This window comes from Tinamus guttatus, unplaced genomic scaffold, assembly GCF_059628265.1.
Source record: "Tinamus guttatus ecotype Peru unplaced genomic scaffold, ASM5962826v1 Tinamus_guttatus_pri_ptg000004l, whole genome shotgun sequence".
Lineage (NCBI taxonomy): Eukaryota > Metazoa > Chordata > Aves > Tinamiformes > Tinamidae > Tinamus > Tinamus guttatus.
Window position 1 is genome coordinate 10,572,462 of NW_028288538.1, and position 20,222 is coordinate 10,592,683.

The window sequence follows — 20,222 nt, forward strand, 5'->3', positions numbered from 1 at the left end:
TGCTTTTATTGGCAGCTGAAATAATATACTACTATAACACTGCAGGATAGAGAATAGAAAAATTGCACATCTTAGTGGATTTCCTTTATTTCAAATTAGTGTATTACAAATATTAGTCAAAAAATAAGAGAAATGGGACATATTTTATATAAATCAGAAAAAAAATAGGCATGCAACCTGACTAAACATCGTTTATTATATTTTGTAATCACTTACATAAATCACTATGAACCTTAATTTATAATTTCAGGTTATATTAATGTACAACATTTGTAGCAAAAATTGTCAGAATATTTACTATTTTACTAATTTCTCCTTGAAATTTACTTACTGAGTTTAATTACTATAATCATACACTTAATTCCACTCTGTATGAGAGCTTGAACATTCATTATTGACTCTTGTCATGTAGAATCCTTATTTTTGTTTACAGAACTCTTTTGTTTGTCAGATTAACAAGCATTTGAATAAATATAAATTAGGAATATAATTTTGATAAATGCATGTGCTTTTGGCATAGGTGGAGATTTGGCATTGCTATAATTAAGCAGCACTGCAAGTGCTCTACTTGTATTACATCTAAAGTTTTGACTTGATACATACTATGCAGGTGTTAGCTCTCTCTCAAGTGGGTGAAATGTATCTTAATCTCTGTCTATTAACAGGGCAATGCAGGATAAAAGAAACATGCATTTTGCATTGTTATATCATTTTGTATTGTTGATATCAAGCTTTTTGCATTGTTGTTGTTATTTTTGGCTTTCTAAGATAAATATCAAAAGGATTTTAGATTGCATAAAATGTAGTGCATTTTTAGATTGTATAAAATGAGTGTGGTTTCTTGTTTGTGTTTTTTAAAATACTGTCAGGCTTGTGAGACATAGGATATCTGATTTTCCTTCTTTTGCCTATGTTGCAGTACAGGGGGCAAATAGGAGCTGGTCACATTTTCTTGTCTACCTCCCCATTGTGTTATGCCTTGGATTTTTGAAAAATCTGTTAATAGGTCGAATTCTAGATCTGTTTTGGATACGTGTGTCCTTAGAGCATTGTCATTAAAATGCATGTGTTGAAATCAAGCCTGGGATACTCTACATTCATAAGTTGCACTATGAATAGAAAGTCAATACATTTTTGTGGTTGCCCCTAACCATTAAGACTGGAGGGAGGTTCTTTGAGAGAATTTCTAGCCAAGCCATATATAGGTGGTCAGACACTACTCCTTTTCTTGCCACTGGGAGGCTCCTGTTTCAATAGAAAGAGAAATAAAATTACTATTATAAAGAGAGTGGTAGCTGTGTTAATATACATCTCACTAAATATTAAGTAGAAAACGTCAACTATTTCTGTACCAGACTGAATAGTTTTGATCAGGCTACGTGACTTTATTATTTTTGTAAAATAGAAAAGTACCATTAGGCCTTAATCTTGCAAACTCTTGGTCACCAGCCTAATGTCATTAAGATGATTAGTTGCACTCTAATCCATGGAGTCCTTGTGACAGCAACCTTAAATAGGTAAAGAAGCATTTTCAGGTTCAGGACCATAAACCCCATGGATAATACAGTAAAAAACAGAGAAGAAAAGTATAGCACGTGCAAAATTAGGCAGTCCATCAGCTCATTTCTGCATGTGTAATTACTGCAAGATGAGGGTTTTACACTATGCTTCAATTTGCTGTAAACATATGTGATAATCTGATCTTTGTAGACTGAGTTAATAGAGCTGGAGAGGTTTATCTGTGCAGCACAAATACTGATTTATTCAGATTGTCTATGAGAAATATGGCTCTGTCAAAATTGATTCTGAAAATGGCTTCATTGGTTTTTGTATTTTTTTCTTGGTGACTGATTTTTCTTTATGTGGTTGCATTATACTTATTCAGTTATACATGTTTTCAAGTTCATTTGGCTAAGCACTCAGTTAATGATGTGCAAACAAAAACAATCCTTTCTCTAACTTTGAATATTTTTTTTAATAGTTATGGGAAATGAAAGGAAAATGTGTGATTTTGGCAGGTGAGTAAGAAGGCATAACACTCAAAATTTAGAGCTGGAGGTGTAAATGATGTTTTCAACACATTTTCATGAGTAGAACTTTGCTTTAAGCTATGAAGAACTATTAGGTAAGGTTCATATTCAGCACAGTCCAGAGAACCATCAGTGTATATTTAACTCCTCAAAAGATGCTTAAATTAGGTTATTTTTTTCTCTCAAGCACAAGGTTATTTTTGCTGTCTGAAAGCAAGACTTTCTGTTGGTCTTTCCAGAAATCTCTACATGCAATATATGATTCTCTGAGCTAAAACCAAAATTGTATAACTTACAAGACGATCAGGTTAGCCGCCCGAGAGTGTTCTTGTAGGAGTTCGTTTAAACGGACTTGGCGGTAACTCTGTTTTTAAACCAAAAAAAAAAAAAAAAGAAAAAAATCAGTTAGATCAGTACCAGTTAGTCCTACTTAGACTACCCCTTACCCACAAGACTTTTTGCTGTTGTTCTGACACCATTGGAAGCCAGGAAGGCTCTGTGGACCAAAGGGATGGAGAGAAGAAAACATGAGGCTGCCTAGGGCATGTGCCTTATTCAGTATTGTTGCTATCTGCGGACCAGGATTGTTGACAACTGTGTAAGATTTCCTGGGAATGGAGGTTTATTTTGTATTGGCACAGGGCCAGGACTGTGTCAGACTGTATTTTTTCGTATTTGTTGGCTGTGGAGTATAGTTGCTTGGGAGCTGCTTGCAAATTCTTGTGCTATCTGTTGATGGCAGTTAATATATTCATCTAATTTGGTGGTGTCCAGCTGCCGTGCCACCAGGGCTGTACAGCAGTATGTAAATAGCCACCTTGCCACTCGGCAGAAATTCTTCTCTTAATCAAAAGTCAAGAAGGTCTCCATATATTACAGAGTAAAAGAATTAACTGTGTTATATATAATCTACTTATATGGGCTGTTACGATTTGCATAAATGTCTGTTACTTTGAGATTCAGTCGAGATTCCCTTACAGTCCTGCTCACCCTCTCAAAGCTTTTAAAATGTAACACAAGTCACAGAGAACAAAAGAGCAGGACAGAGTAGCATGTGTGCCAGGTGGTGTCTGTTTACCAGAGAAGGTAAAAAGCTGCCTTTTTCCCAGTCAGATTTCTGAGAAGCTTTCCTTCTTTACAGAAGATTTGGTTTAGTTTTAACCTTTTACTTCTACTGGTGCCACCAATCTTCTCCTGAGTTTTAAATGTGTTCTAGTGTAGTCTGCAAAGTTCCTGGAATGACTTAGCACTGAGGAGGAGGGATGCGCCTTTCTGGGTATGTAATAAAAACTTTTTTGAATTTTTTTTGTTGGTCTTATTTTTCTAGAAGGACTTGGCATCTTCACATTGCTGATTGCTTTCAGAGGAGTTGGGTTTTTTTGTTTGTTTTCCTCCCCCTACTTCTTCAGTTTTGGATCTGGACAAGACCAAGCTAAAGATGTATTTATTTGTTCTATTTCCTGTTGCATCTTCGCTGCTTTTGTACATGTGTGTGTATGTCTGGTAGTATATTTTCACCATATTTTATGCTGGGATGTTAAAAATGCTCTCATTCTCAGATTTTGATGATTTATGTTGAGTGGTTGAAAAGTTGTGTCTTCAGCTGTGCACCCTAGCTTTCTGTTGGCTGTTAAAACTATAGAAAGCTTGATGCAGTGAGCTGTCAGTCTGCTTCATGGCTGCTAGAGTCTGTGGCATAGTGCGTTATCTCAAATCATCATTGATTTCAGCTTATGTTAATATGGCAGGTTGTGACCTCTGGCACTTCTGAGCTTTGACTCACAATCCTTGCTGTACTGAGGGAGTTACCAGCACCATAAAGTAGAGATAATTACACACTCACTACACTTGGGTTAATCCAGCAGAAAGCATAAATTAGATCTCTAGATTAGTTCTCTGACTTGCAAGACTTGTGTCTTCAGGGCGGCACTGTGGGTATTCTGTCAGTACTGCCCTGATGAGGCCTTCACAGCTCTGCTCAAAAGGTACGTTGTAAAAAAGCTAAAGAGAAACCTAGGCTCTAATTCATCACATGGATCAGGTAACATCAACCTCAGAGTGCTTCCAAACTGCACGTAGAACTTTTACATTGTAGGCAGGTTTGGACTTAGCTCTGCCTTTGAAGTAAGAATCTGTATTAAATCTCTGCTTTGGATAAATTCAGAGAGCCAATCAGAGGGTCTAGATTCATCTCTAAATTTCCCAGAGTAGTGAATGCTGGAACTGTAGTTGCACTTTCAGATAACAAAATTTGTTTTTTTGTCTTGAAATACAGACCCAAGCTCTTCAACTTGATATTGCAGCTAAAATCCTCCATTATTTAATTCCATTCAGCAATCCTTTAGTGTTGTCCCAGTATGTATTTATTATTGCATAAAAAATGTTCAGAGAGGTATATGGATGGATAAGTCTAAACCTCCCCTTTAAAAGTTTCAAGTTCTAGAACCGTGAAGCAATTTAATAAAGCAGAGCAGAGTAAGCTCAGTGCAGTGCTCTGTAGCTTCTTGTATAGCTGACTTTAATCTGTCTCTGAATGTGGGCTGAGCTTTTTATCATCACTCTGGAAAATGACACAAAAATGCCTATAGAGCGCTCCAAGTGAGATCGTACACAGTGCTGAATAATGCAGTCATACTACGCTTCTGGAGTGTTTACAATAAAAATCCAATTTCTGAATATCAGATATATTCATACATGTCATTTGTTTCTAAATCTGTATCTGTTATTTCACACTTTCTAATTGTTTCAAACATGTAGTCTACATCCTAAGAAAAGGAACAAGTGTAGAAAGGTGGGCAAGGTTTTACCTTCTCCTTGAATGCTTCCAGCTCTGCGTCTGTAATTTTCCATGGAGTCTCTCGCTTTAATTTCTCAGCAGTTGTTATATCTTTGCAGCTTTCATGGAGGCGATATGGTTCAATCATCTCTTCAAAGAATTTCCAGCTGAAACAGGAATTATAAAGGAGGCCTTACTGCAGGATATAAACTTACTATTTCAGAGATATTCTGGGTATGGCAGGCCTTGTTGACTATAGAACTGTAACTGAAAAACATGCTAAATCCTTAACTGTTCTGAGCTACATTGTGCCCTAAGTTATGTCTGTGCCACTTTATTATGTTGAGGTTACATGAGGGTAGAGACAGCGTTTGCCTGATTACAGCTGTGGGAAATTTGCTGCATTTTCCTGTTTGTAGCCAACCTGTAGTCCTGTAGTAGCTCTGAAATGCAGTGTATTGGTCACTAGTGAATATGAGACTCCTAATAAATACTGAGTTGTTACTCAGATTGTCTTAAAGTTAGCCTGAGCAAAGACTTTATCAGTAGCTTTACTGTTCTGGTTTTAGTGACATGGAGAAACAGACAAAATGCATCTCCCATGGCAGTGCCGTAGACTTTTTTTCCTACTCGAGGTTCAGATTGTTTTTCATTCTCTTCCACACATTTTTCTCTATAAATATGGGGTTGTTTCTTAAATCGTTGACTGATGTAGTTCAGAAAAGGATGATGTCCTTCCTTGCTTTCCTTCCTGCCCCCTCACTGGAGATTTCTACCCTTCCATAGAGCTCTTAAGGCTCTTCTGTTGTGTCACTGCACGTGTGTTTCTTTTAGCTCTTTGATAGGTGACTCTGGGAAGGCAAACGGGAGGCCTGGGTACTGGTCAGACTTTGCTATGTGGCCAGCAAGTCAGGAGCAGGGCTAAAGCCTGTGATAGCGTTTTGCATTGCTATTGCAAAGTTGCCAGCTTTCTGCATTCTCAGTGCCTGTTTCTATGGGTAAGATAACAATAATCTGCTTAGTGAAATAAATGTATGCCATTTGGGAGAGAAACTCAGTGGTCTGGCAAGTGTCTGGTCACAGTATTCACTTGTTCTTGACAGTGCTGATGTGGCAAATGTGTTTGCTTTTTATGTTAATGCTAAATGCAAACTCTGTTCTGATTTATAGTGCGTGTGCATTTCTTTCAGCTGTTTGCATTGTGAAATACTTGATCAGTGCTAGGGAAAAAAGAAAAAAGAATCATATTTTGCACAACTGTTTGTATAACTGAAAATATTAACTGAGGAATCAAAAGTGGACTAATAAAAATGTGGACTTCAGCTACTTGCAGGTATATAATAACATTAATGTCTTAAATTGTATCTCCTAACTAAAAATCTCCAGTGCCTTGTAGAGCACTAGTGAATTTGAGTGGGACTGAGAGTAGCCTGTGATTGCACCACTGTGCTGAGGAAGCCCATTGACTGTGATACCTGCAGGTATTGAATGGGGTGGGGTGGAGGATAGCATAGAAGCATATAGCAAAGCAAGAACATCTCCAGCAGGTCTTTAAGAACAAGAGCTATTGCTCTCTGTGAATTGCATTAGGATTCACCTGCTCCCAGATTAAAGTACCATATACTTTTCTGTAAATAAAACAGGAATAGTCTATTTCTATAACACTGTGCTTTTGAAACCAGGTAATCTTGGAGATTTTGAATGATGTGCAGTGCCTACATTGCACAGACCAAGCTGGCTGAGTCAGCAGGTCTGTGAAAGAACAGTAGTTGAACAGTATGGTGAAATGAAGGCTATTGCTACCTAAATTGGTCTTAAGAGCCATGATATGATGCCCATAAAATTTATGACTCTTAACTATGGTGGCTAATTGGTCTTTATATGAAAATTATATCTTATCATTCCAATATAAAGAAAAAACTACCAATTGTTCAGACCCTTTGAATTGTGCTTTAAAAAATTGCTGCTGTAGATTCTTAGAAAATGATTGCAATGAAATTTCTATATTGTTATCTCTTTTTTTTTCTGTCTTTTTTAATGATTAACATAAAGCTGCTGATAAAGGGCTGCTGCTAAATAATAGGTTTTGGTAATGTTTCTTACCTCTCTTTGCTGGGCTTCATATTGATATCGCAAACAATATTAATGTCAGCAAATTTTATCCTGAATTTACTTAGAAGTGAAGCCATCCTGAAAAAAAGAGGTAACGTTTCATCACCATGTTTTTGAGTGACTTGAATCAAAGAGCACTCATAAATGAGTTAAGATATCAAATGCAATTCTGTCGTTAACTATATGATAAATTACTTCAAAAACTATGATTAATGTTTCCGTTTCCAATTACACAACCAGATTGCTGCAATATAACTCACTGAACTGAGGATCAGCGAAAACCACAAAAAATAGAAATAAATTGACAGGGGTTTACATTTTAGGAAGGAAAGGTACTTTGATCAAATATTTGCTAAGGCTTGAAATATGAAGGAATGTGTTAAATGTATGAAAACACTGTGGGACAGAACTTCCCAATACTTAATGAAGGTTTCTGTGATTACATAAATGTTATGCGTGGAGTATGTACACTGATAGTGTATGCATTGGAGAAATTTTGATCCAGAAAGTTCAACATGCAACATTTTTTCATATGTGAATTTATATCGTTTCAGTATTATGTATGAACCCATATATATCCTTTTTTTTTTTTTTTTTTTTTTTTCTTTTTAAGCTTTGCTCATACCCAATGGTCAGAAGGAATGCTTTAGAGTTTTGTGCTCAGATTGCAGAGGGTTAGGTCAGTTCCGCATTTATTTGAAGTATGGTTGGGAATTTTTTTTTTGGTATGTAAACTCTGTAATTTGGAAAGGTCATAAACTTCCTAGGAACAGACCATAATAGAAATTCATTTTTGTTTGTGACCTGAGAATTCATAGTTGTTTTTGTTTTATAATTTGAATGCAGTGTTTGTATAAAAGACTTCAGGATTTTAGACAATACCCGTTTTGAACACCAAGAGCAGCAATGTCTCTGCTCTTATGGGAAGGTTTTAATACTGGGGAATTGCACATAAGCAAAAGTCCAGATTAATTTTTTTTCTGAATTGGTAGATACAATGAGTGGAATTGTACTTGGATATTCTTGTACTAGATCTGACTAGTGAACAGAATAGCTAAATGCCCTCCAGATTTGTATTTCTGAGGCTGCTGTGTATGATAGAATATTCTGCTGAAGAGAACTGATGTTTAAGTTAAAATATATGTATTTGTTTTTCTTATGACATGCTAGATCATACTGGCAACGTTGGCCACTTAGGATTAGAATTTGGCTTTTATAGAAAAAGAAGTGTCTGTGGATACTGGAACTGCATGCGTAAAGGTCTATGCTTTAAAAAAATCTCATTTGATGTGAGAACTTCTAGCTTTCTCTCTAGGTGAAATTCAGTGCCTTGTGTCCAAACCCCAGGCTTTGATATCAGGCCTAGGAGGCAGCTGCTGCCCTGAAACAGCCGAGCATGGGCAGGTTCCTGACAGTGTGGGAGTGGAGAGCACTTCCATTCAGCCCGTGGAGGAGCTGCACAGCTGTATTTAGCCATAAGAATGGTTTGTATGATCACTTTTAAATCTCTTTTACCTCAGTGTGGGATATTGGGGATAATCCATACACAATCTGTACCACAACAGAGTGTGCATCAACTTTATGTTTTATGTGAAAGCACAAGTTCACGGGAGCTTCCCTGTGGAAAACTGCTGTTGTGAGTCATTGTGTTGTAATCCTGTTGATACTGGCTAAATTCTAATTCCTGTCCTTGCACCCCTCCTGGGTATTTTCCACTGAAATTTAATTAGATATGTTGTTTTTGACTTGCTGCATAGTTGAGCAGTTCCTGAGTGCCATGCCAAGCTGCCTGTGTTTCCACAGGTGATGAAATGGCTGTGCCTCTAGTATGTAAAGTGCTTTGGAATAAAAGATAATGAACTTATAGGAGCACGTTTGGGTTTTTTTTTGAAGGCAAAAATGATTAAGAAATAAAGACTTTTGAGAAAAGATAAGTAAAAAACAACTTAGTCTTAAATTCTTTAAAGCTTGTTAATGTTAATCACATTTATATGGGCTATCTGTCTATCGTATGTGCATTTGAGAAGCTTCATGTGCAGTTTTATTTTCTGTCAACTGGAAAGTCTTCTGTAAATCCTATAAAACTAATGATATTTTCATTAAAGACTGCAGAGCCTTCTTAGAGAAGGGAATATGAGCTATTAATGAGAAAACTTGTTGGGTATGAACTTCCTATGCTAATAACCATTTACACTGATCCTTGAAGGCCATACTATAAATTCAGCACTTTTCTATGAAGCATGTTTTTTTAATACTGTTCACAGTACAAAAAAACAGTTGTGCAGAGAATTCCCAGCTTTCTGTATACATGCCTTATATTCAACATCAATTCAAACTCTTTAAATAGTGAATGAAAATAGTTATATTTACACTAGTTTTTCTTCTTCAATCCTATTGACTTTTCCTCCAGTAAAGATCCTTAATTTGCAGCTTTTCCACTTCTTCCTGATAGTTAGAATGTAAGGAATTAGGATTGTTAGACCTGAAAAAAATACACAAAATTGCAGGGAGATCAAGTCAGTGCAATGCATGGAAAAACTGTAGAACTACAGAATGGTTGAGGTTGGAAGGGACCTCTGGAGATTATCTAGTCCAAACCCCGTGCTCCAGCAGGGATACACAGAGCACGTGGCTCAGAGTGGCATCCAGGCAGGTTTGGAAGATCTCCAGACAAGGAGACTCCACAGCCTGTTTGGGCAGCCTGTTCCAGGGCTCTGTCGCCCGCACAGTCAAGAAGTTCTTCCTCACATGGAGGTGGAACTTCCTGTGTTTGAACTTGTACTCATCACCCCTTGTCCTGTTGCTGGCCACCACCGAGAAGAGTTTGGCCCCATCCTCCCTACATTCTCCCCTCAAAACAAGAAAACTCCATCCTTCACATAAGCAGCACTGGGTGCAAGTTTATTTTCAAATATTTAAGTCATGTATAAAGATAACTACATAATCTAAATGCCAATGGTTTTATGCAAGTTGCTAAGTACATTTTTTTGTGTTTAATAACACAGAAATCTTTCTCTACATAAATTCCTTACCTCCATCATCAAACAGCCACCAAACATCAATTGTACCTTTTCCTTGCTTCTTTTTAAATTGAGTACTGGCTTCTAGCAGCTTTTGGTTGAATTCGCCCACATGCATTGACTGTATTGTGTTAATGGTGCTCTCTGCAAGGAGGAAAGAAAAATATGAAGAGTCATTGGAAAGTGAAGCAACAGGGAGACAGGTGGAGCATAAAGTGTTAGGAGAATTCTCCCCAGTTCTCTGTTTACACATTTTGGGGGTATGGGGAGGATTGCATTCCCAAGTACCAATAATGGAGTAAAGAAGACTAATGAAATGTTGTCTCCTCTTACTATATTTATCTCTTGCTTAGGAGGAAAGAATGCGTTTATAATACCTATATAACATAAAAATGGATAATTTTCATAATCTGGCAGGTTTTATTATATTCACCATTGTTAATTGTATTGAACTAATTGAAACCTTGAATCTGTGAACTGTTCTATATGTGGTTAAATTTATTTACAGGAACCAGATTGGCTGATATGTTTGAAATTCAGCAGGTGTGTAAATGTTTGCTTTAAGGCCTCTTTTTTGGATATACTATGAAACAAGATATTGAGGGCGCAGGGCCTGACTTGTTTCTGCCATATTTTTTATACACTGAATCTACAAAACTTCCTGTGCAGATACAGTGGACCTTTAGTACGCCAGTCTACCCAATTTCAACAGGCTTGAGCTTGTGTAATACTATGTCATCAGTTGTAGTATCTGTAAAAGAGTTAGGTCATTATCTATTCTCTGGCTCTTATTAATGAACCTAGAATTCACTGAAACATAAAAAATCAGACCGTAAACATCTGATAGATTTTTTAGAAGTAAATGTCAATTTATATTTGTATTCTTTACAAGCCTATCTGCTATAAAATAAGTCTCTAAAATGTGTGTTATGGCAGACAAAGCCAATGAGGTACAGAGAGAACACAAGTAGAGCTAAAATAGAAGACAGAAAACAAGCATATATGGCAACTGCCCTGTACTTGGGATGGTCTTTGTGCTGAAAATGTACTCTGCTTTTTGCTGTTTGCTTGGCTCTCTTTAAAATGTAAGTGCTTGCCTATGTGCTAACAATATCATCTTCCATTCCATCTTTTGAAGCCTGTGGCTTTATTACTGCTTTTCTTTCAATGATTTCAAAGAGACAGTGTCAGAGCAGTGTTTAAAGTGGAGCAGACAGGCTTCTCTAGAGGTTTTGCTCTGATCTGCTAGGTTCTGAAAATGCTTTGTTCAGTTTCCCAGTATTCCTAGAGTGCAGGCAAGATGGTTCGAATACAGTTATTGTCTCTTCTCTGCAGTTCTAGCATCTCTGCTGGACGATGCAACAACTCTGGGGAGGATCAATGTGTAAGCAAAATAGATATTTATTCCATGGCAGGAATATTTATTAATATCATCTGTCTCATATGGAGCCAAAGTGTGCAATATGTATTTCCTTAATGCCTTTCTGAACTAAGTCAAAAGGGTAATTGAAGCAGAGAAGCACATTTTTGTTGTATTTGCTATAAAAATACATTCTACTGAAACCTGTAAAAATGAACTGAAGTCTGCCAAGTAAAGAATAATAACCTTTATGTTTCCAGCCTGTACAGCATCTTGATACCTGTAAAAGTTGTATGCACAGCTAGATGTAATAGTACATACTTGTCTGTGTACAAACATGGCTTCAGGTGAGTCATCCTCATTACACCTAGCAATTGTGAAATGAGATCTTTAATTCCATGTATACTTCTATGTCATTTTACTACATGGAGTGTGTAATTTTTATTCTATCGTCCATATGTTTAGGTTATGTGTTAATTATTTTACAGCATGCTGTATGTGTACTTTTACTACCTTCATTTGTATTTTTTATGAAATCTTCCTTAGAACCTAGAGCTGTGTTACCACTTTTACTTGATTTCAAGCAGCTGGATGCTGTTTTTGTGTGTGAATGTTAGGTAGAGTGAGACTGTTTTTTCCCTGAGTGTTGTATGCTTCCTGAGGATGTATACATCCTGATACAGTATTTTAAAAGGGGGGCTAGGGGGCGGGGGCAAGGCCTGCATATAAAAATGTAAAATGTCCTATATATAAGTAAAAGGCTTTTTCTGTGTCAATCTAACATAAATAACCACATGCTGTTTTTGACAAACAGATTTCAGAATAAGAGCAGGATTGTGAACCTCATCTAACAAATGAGAAGAAATAATTCTGTCATACACAGTAGGATCTCCCGCCAGCAGAGGACACTCGCTCTGTGCTGCATTACAAATTACTGGTCAACTAAAGCAGGTATGCACAAGGTTAGCTCCTGTTCCAGAGGCTTCTGTGTGGCGCCGGTGCGTTGGCTTTAGAGTCAGTGAAGATATGATGAATCGAAGTATGGTGAAAGAGTTCTCATTTTGGCACTTACCCTTTTTGGTTTCTTGCTTTGAGATATTGAACTTGCTGACTTTTCCAAAGAATCTATAGAAACCGTGTTTTCCTTCTTCAAATTCATTATCTTTAATGGTAGCTTCTAGTGCCAATCTTTCTTGCTCCAGCTTCTCTAATTCCTCTGTATATTGGGAAGAAAGTAAGGAAACTGGTGACACATCACTCGCTATTTTAAGCTCAATCACTTATTGAAATAATGGTGATGTAATTGCTGTTGTGGCACTTAGTACACAATGTAAAACTGCTGGCAGAAAAACTTCTAAATGCTTTTTTGTTTAAAACTGCTAGGTAGCAAGAAGCAGCAATGGCATGTTCTAAAGTGCTGGTCCAGCTGCTATGGGACTTCCTTTTTCTTAACCAGACAAATCAGATGGGGGTGAAGTAGTATATTTTATAGTTACATTAGATTTTACTCTTTTTTCCTCCCCCTCCCCAAGTGTATGAAAACGCTTCAGGAAATCTGCTTTCCTAAAGCAAGAAGCTGATGTATTAAGCCCTTTATTTAGGGCACCTACTGCTACCTTTGAAGTTTGTGACATCTGTTCTTTGACGTCCCTTGGCAGTGTACCAGACCTTTAATTTATGAGGCAAGGACATCATTTTCTTGATTGTTGTTTCTTGCTCTTTGGACTTTGTAATTCTCAGAAATACATAAGGACACTGAATACATGATCAACTTCTATGCAGAATTATTTTAGTGTATTGTAATTTTTTTTCCAGTATTTGCTACAGAGACATAAGATTTAGCTAAACTATGCTGTTCACTAATACAAATAAGCAAATGTCGGCAATGCTGGCCTCTTTCTGAGGGGGGAAAAATGGAAATGAGTAAATGATGATCATAACTAGTGTAATTAGTGCCTGCTGAAGCCTTTATTGGAAAGGAAAATTTCAAGTGAGACATGGACTAAGAGTGAGGTAAATTCATTTAGGAAATTGTGTTTAAAAAAACAAACAAAAAAAACCTCCAAAAAACTACTCATCTACTCTCCATTAGTTCTGTTGGACCTCAGCTACTATTGTATCTTTTACTTAGAATCCAGATCGACAACCAGGGGCTTCTGATAATTAGAGTTAATGATAGCCACTGAATAGCTTTTCAAAACTAAAATTCCAGTTTTTCTCTTAAGCAATACAATGATCCTTCCACATTTCAGACAGATTCTGACTTTATATAGCATGCAAAGAGGTAGACATTTCTCCTTGAGGTACCACCAGGGAGTAAAAAAAAACCAGAGATCAGTTTGATTTTTTTCTTAAATACTTATAGTTTTGCACTATAGCTCTCCATGCAAATCAAGCTACCAGGGAGTCTGCCAGATAAATATTGTGACCTTTATTTTAAAGGAGTTTCTGAAGTCTTTTAGTCCTTAAAGGTGAGTTGTTTTGGGGAGTTACTCCGTCTTATAATCCATCTTCTTTAATGGGAAGTTAATTTTGATTTGAATTAGTTGCACAGGGCACTTAGGTTCTTTCCAGGTTTTGTCCCTAACAGTCCGTAACAGCCAGTGTCTCAGGGATGAACTAGGAGGCAAATTTGCAGCAGGCGGCAGCAAAGAGTCACTGTTCTTTGTTGTTACTGCCTATGCTCCTTGTCTATAGATTTCATGCAAGTCATTTAAAATATAAAAAGTCTCTCTGGAAGGGGGGACGTGGGACCCGAGGTGTAATCTCCAGGCTTAGGTTGATCTCTCTCATCAAGTGCTTAAACTCAATGGGAAGTGGGAAAATTATCCTACTGAAAAAACTGCGAATTGTTCTGATGGAGTTTTATGTGGAATCGTTCCCTTCTCAGGGGCTCTGGGACACCTGGGTCCTAAAGGGGGAAATACAAAGGCAGTGGTTGTATGTAGGTCTCAGAAGCCCCTTGTTTAGACACAGTCACCTGCATCTTAAACAATGCTTTGCTCTTTTCACCAGAAAGAGAGCACATCTCCCTGGTGTCACAACATGCGCTGTCACGGTATGGTAGAAGTTTTAATCCGCCCTTAGGTCTAGGAACTATGCCACATACCACAATATGATTCTATGTGGAGTCTTCCTTATCCTGATAGAGAGGTATTCCTTTCTAGCCATTTTGCTGTTATATCTCATTTATACTTTTTAGCTGATAATCTGAAATTTTTGATATCCATTTCACTACTTGTTTTTTTTTTTTTAAAAAAAAAAAAAAGTTACATACTGACTCCTAGCTTTTGGACACTTTGCATTTAATTTCCTTGATCCAGAATCTCTAAATAAGATTTGGTGCATTTGCAAAAATGTATGGAAAAACAGATACATAAGCATGCAACCAATATGTATATTAAATATAATTCCATTAGTTGGTCACTACATACCTTGAACCTGGAGGACTTGAGATATATCAAATCCTTGGCTAATTCTGACAATAATCATGCCAAGCTCAAAATCAAATGTATCACTGAAAAGGGAAGAAGGGAGGAAAAAAAGGCATGAAAGAATATTCCTTTTATCAATGAAAGATGACTTGGGAAGATCAGCAAAAGTTTTGGTGCTTCCTGGCAGGAAGCATTGCCATATATGGGGCTGTTCCTGGTAAAATTATAGAAGAATTAAGCAAAATTCTGCCAACTTTCCTTTGCCATAAGAGTTGTCCTTGCGCATGGGGAACAAATAGACTACCTTTTGGTGTCCTTTTATGACAATGTTTTAAGAAATATTTTCTCTGAGAAAATAAAATTTAGTGTGCATTTGTTCTTCTTTAACATGCTGTGGCTTTGCAGGCAGATTTTCAACAAAAATCTTTGAGAAGCCTGTTTCTAAATGACTTTTTTCTAGCTAAATCCCAACCCACAGAGCTGCTGAGCCTTAGGCACACACGACATCTTAAGGATTCTTGCACTATCCCATTCACTTAAAAGAATTCCATGATGTGCTTATATTCCCTAAGTATGTACATTGGGGTTGTTTTTCTCTGTGGTTCTGCCTGCAAAGAGTGAGAAAATACAGTTCTGCAAAAGCACTGCTGACAGCAGCGCAACTTCTTTGTGTAGCATTTCAAGTCACTTCAGCTCTGACAGTGCCAGATGTTTGCTGAGCACATCTTGCTAGATGTGTGAAGCCAAGGAGACTTTTTTATGTGTAGAAACTTTTGCTACAGAGCTTGTGAATCTAGATCTCTAGGCATTTTCTTATTTAGTTTCTACACATCGTATTGTGCATGGAAATGCTATAATCAAGTCTAAAGGGAGTAAAAAGAATCATGCTGAACTGTGACTTACTGTATAACGCCCACATAGTTCTCAACTTGCGCAGCTGTAGCATTTCTCCAGTCCTTCTTAAATCCAATCACCAAGGTATTTGGTTTCATTCTCCCCAAGCCTGAGGCCTAACAATATTAAAACACTGCTTGATAAGGTTCACACACATGCTTTTGCTGTAAATGAGAAATAATGGCAAAAGATAACCGAAGTAATGTTCTGGAGACACTTACAATGAGATTACATTTCATGAATGTCCTTCATGCCCATACCCAAGCAGAAAGTGGAAAGATTAGCTCTAAATCATCCCAACTATAAATGATTTTTAGATGAAAGAAATGTAGTTTTGCTAAATTAGCACTCATTTGCATTTCTTTTGACAGGATCTCATTAAAATGGCTTAATAACTTGGAATCAAGAGAGAATTCCATGTTGTTTGTATTATTATACTAACATACTAACATAAAGCTTTTATCAGATTTGGTATACTCAATAGCTTAACTGTGTCTGAAGTCTCTTAAAGATAGAGAATGTGGAATTGATACCCTTTTAAGAATAACTTTTTTGCATTTAGTTTAGAAATGGTTGTTGTTCTGATTGTTGTATTCCTTCCAAAATATTATCCATAACTAGCTGAGCATACTTTAAAGATAAATTACAGTTTATAACACTTAGAAAAAACACAGTATTTGTTAAGGTGTTAGATCCAAAACTGAGTGTGGAAACTAGAACCTTAATTAAAAGGTAAGAGTTGTCAGATCTGAATTCGGCAAACCTAATTTTCATAAAACATTAATAGTCAGTGTATTAGAAATGATGGGGAGGAGACCCAGAAGTACATAGCTTGCCAAGTTGTTACTCAATTTGCCGATTTTTACTGCTAGCAGAAGGAAATGGAAAAGAACTTTTCTAATCCTTTTTTTTAATATTTTTATTTTTTTCCTGATAGGGAAATGTACCGTGTGCATCCACATGGTCTATATTAAAATGAATAGCTATTTAGTAAAACAATAGAAACATTTTTAGGGCATTATAGTGATGATTATCCCCTCATATGCTGGAAGGGAACTCTTTGTGGTCCACTGATAAAGTAGTAATGAAAAAGAGATCATTGGAGTATAATAGTTCTCAAAAAACATCAGAAGGAACTCCCACTGAGACAGTGTATGAGCCTAAGGTGAAGTAGCCTTGTCAGGCTTTGACAAAACAAAGAGATCTTTTTAATATTTTTTCTTGCTCAATTGGACCATTCATTTAGCAAGCATTCTAGGAGCCCTGGTATGCTACCAATAGGTGACTATTACCCACTGTTAGTTGATTCCCTAATGGCCTGGTTTGCACTAATGTCCTTTCAAAAGTGAATTTTGTACAAAGGATGAGAGATTTCACCACACTTTGTATCAGCATGTGTAAGTATTCGTATATCTGTGAGAGGTAAATGTGAAATATGAAAACAGTGTCTCTGTTTGATCAGTAAGGCTATCTTAAATGGAATGTTGGAAATGATCTTCTGTATCCTTATAATAATAGAAAAATACTGCTGATATGTTTTATTTAGATGACCTTCTCACTGCAAAAACATGTGTTTGCTTCATTTTTAGTTTTCAGTTAATTCAAAATTATTCTCAATTATTCAATATTAATCTGTAGATGTAATTTGAAGTATACCAAGTATAGGCTGCACAGACTTTCACGTGTTGTTCTTTAGGTACCTCTTTCCATATAATAAACTCTTACTCATTTAGCAGAAGGTCCATCTGCCTTGTTTGATAATTCTGAAGACCGGAACCAGATCTGTTTATGAAATAATCTGCAATATAAATACATGTACCCACAGGATGCCTCTCTCTATGACATTTTCCATTTACAAGTAAGACTTCTCAGCAGGTAAACAGTAAGGCTTTACATAGAGGGATTCTTTGATGTAACATTCTACTGTGTGTTCTGTAAACAAAAATCTTACTTGAAGGAGACTTTTGACTCCATCTCTGAAGCTGTCAGCTGCCACTGCTGCATAAAAGGCTTTTCTTTTGTTCTTTGTAAGCCAGGCCTGCTTTTTTGCCATGCCACTGTTCATCTCCTTAACACACAGTTTGCGCGGTCCCTGCGTGATACAGTAAAATATTATTAAGATGTCTTTGTGTTATACATCACACAGTGATTCTGAAGGAGTTACCTTGTCTGCTGTGGGAATGGAGAGTTAGAAAAATACATTCCCAAAAAGAGTCCACAGAGATTCAACCCTTTGAAAAAAAACGTGCTGCTAACATAATTCACATTCTGTTGAAGAGGACTGAGAGGACTTAAATACAGTGATTCTGACAGAAAGAAGGACTACTCTGGATTGTAACACCTTAGAAAAATATCTAAGTTATGATGAAGCATCTCAGAGTGAATCAACTCCCTCCCTGACTTGACTGCGTAAGTAAGGCTTAAGCTACTATCTAGTAGTAAGAAGTAAAAAAGAGAAAAAAAAAAGTTGTTTCAGTATATTTAAAGGCACAAATGCTTTTGTCACCAAATCTTTTCAGTGGTCATCTGACAACTTAATTAGACAAAATTAAGACTCTTCATCTGTATAGCCATGACCCAAAGCGGATGATGCACTGATTTTTGTAGTGGGGAATGGAATGGCATCCCCAAAAGATGTTCCTGGGGACATCACTAGTTACTCTAACTACAGTCTAATGTTGATGCCTGTTCACATTTTGAAAAGTGACATTCAGCAGATAAAGGTGCTTCTGTGACAAAGCAGTAAATGACCATGTTGGGGCATGTAGGAACGTTAGACACATGTTTGACACATCAAATTCACTGAAAGCAATCTTGTTCTGAAGCCATTAGTTAATTAGTAATGTTAAGCCATTAGTAAGAAGATGTGGAGGCTTCAACTGAGCCTTTAGAAAGATTGAGGTAAATTTGGGAAGCATGCATCTGGTATTTAATTGATTTCAAAAGTCCATGCTTCTAAGTTTCTAAAGTTGAAGCTTGCTAAGACTGGTTTGTTTTCTTTCACTTTGTCTTTTATGAAGCAGAATTTGAGGTCCAGGTCTTCTGCAATCCAAGTGAATCTCAGAGGGGTGCTTGGGAGGTCTCAGACTCTGTTTCTGGAGTGTTACTGGGCTGGACTGATAGTCTTCGCTTTCCAGGGAAGATTGGAAGACAAAAGTGTAAATCCCCGGGAATACAGCATCAGAGTCTGGGTGTTCCAAAAGGAGGCAGTTGGCTTGGTGGCACTCGGAGTCCAACAAGTAAGTTTCCATGTGCCTGGCTGTGCTAGTGGTACCAGTCTGCTTTGTTATAAGCAAGTGGTTTAGTTTGCTGTACGGTTTCATTTCATGAGAAGTCATTCCTTTGTGTTCTCCTTCCTTATTTCTTTTTCCTTTTTCCCTTTTTTCCCCCCCCTTTTTTTTTTCTTTTTTTTTTTTGTGTTTATGAGGATGCTGGCAAGTGCAAGTGGTTGTTTTTGCTCCAAAGGAACAGATTCAGTAAACATTTCATACAACATAAAATCAGGAAAGCTTGGTGGGCTTGTACTCAGGAGATTGTATTTCAAAACTCAAAAACTTTCACTTTTGAAGTCAGTATACAGTAGATTCTGCTAAGGTAAGGAACTGGTTAAAACAGAGCTGAGGGAGAGTTAGATTATTTTTTCTATAGCCAATACTGTAAGTCTAGAATTTATTTCCTTTTCAAGAACACTGTAAAAAACCAATTTGAAAGAAATTCTCTCAAAAATGAAATGTATAGGAGGGATCACTTAATTTAAAATCAATTTCTAAAAGATGGTTTTTAATGTAAAGTGAAAACATTCTTCTCAGAACCTTTCAGCCTTACTGAAACTCTTTTGGCTTCCTGAAAGAAAATAGAATGTACTATACATATTTATACAGACAAAGAAATAACCACAGTATGTTTACTTTCAGTGAATTAGCATTGTCTGATGGGGAAAAGAAAGCCTTCCATAAAATTTCCAGCTAGTTCCATCTAAAAAACAAAAAAACAGCATTGAGAGAAAAGATGTGAAATAATCTGGTAGATGTTACATATCATGTTTTTATTTGTACCCTTTTATTATAATTAAAAAAGACAACAGTTATTTCTGATCTGGTCAAAAGTAGGCTACGTTGATGCTAGCCCAGGCATTCTCCCTTACATATGTTTCTTAGTTCTTTACAGCTATTCGTGTAGGGGTACAGGAAATATGGATGTGCAAGTCCCCATGATCTTTCTTTATGATGCAGCAGATCATGCTGCATTCTGGGGTGATGGTAAATTCACTGATGCTTGCTTTGATTTAATGGTTTAAGTTAAGAGTTTGATCCTAATAGTTGGAAGAGTAGTATGAAGACGTGGGAATAACAGGCTGAACAATAATGTTAAAGTTTCTTTGTAGCTCTGTCCTGCTAAAGAAAACAAAAGAATCTAACCCTTCTTCTCCTCCGTCCAAGGAGAGTCTCTAAGGATACAGTTTCACTGTTGCCTTGCACTGTGTAACTTGGCCTTCCCAGCCATACTTCCCTACTCATCCTTTTGTAATCACATTAATGTTTGTGCAGTTGTGCAATGAGTCTAGTGAATTTGCAGACTGGATGGAAAGTAGCCTTG

The 20,222-nt window shown here is 36.9% G+C and overlaps 1 protein-coding gene across 1 annotated transcript in view; it reads right to left on the minus strand.

Annotated features, from left to right (window-relative positions):
- Positions 1-933: 933 nt before the first annotated feature.
- The window catches only part of SLC12A1 (solute carrier family 12 member 1), a 49,628-nt gene continuing 30,339 nt past the window's right edge, over positions 934-20,222 (minus strand). The window contains exons 19-28 of the mRNA XM_088540334.1: positions 17,578-17,718; positions 15,636-15,742; positions 14,733-14,815; positions 12,371-12,514; positions 9,951-10,082; positions 9,289-9,400; positions 6,910-6,996; positions 4,838-4,973; positions 2,327-2,394; positions 934-1,245 (exon numbers count right to left, since the gene is read on the minus strand). Of these exons, the coding sequence (XP_088396460.1) occupies positions 1,110-1,245; positions 2,327-2,394; positions 4,838-4,973; positions 6,910-6,996; positions 9,289-9,400; positions 9,951-10,082; positions 12,371-12,514; positions 14,733-14,815; positions 15,636-15,742; positions 17,578-17,718 (1,146 nt within the window). The 3' untranslated portion in view covers positions 934-1,109. The remainder of the gene's footprint in view (positions 1,246-2,326; positions 2,395-4,837; positions 4,974-6,909; positions 6,997-9,288; positions 9,401-9,950; positions 10,083-12,370; positions 12,515-14,732; positions 14,816-15,635; positions 15,743-17,577; positions 17,719-20,222) is intronic.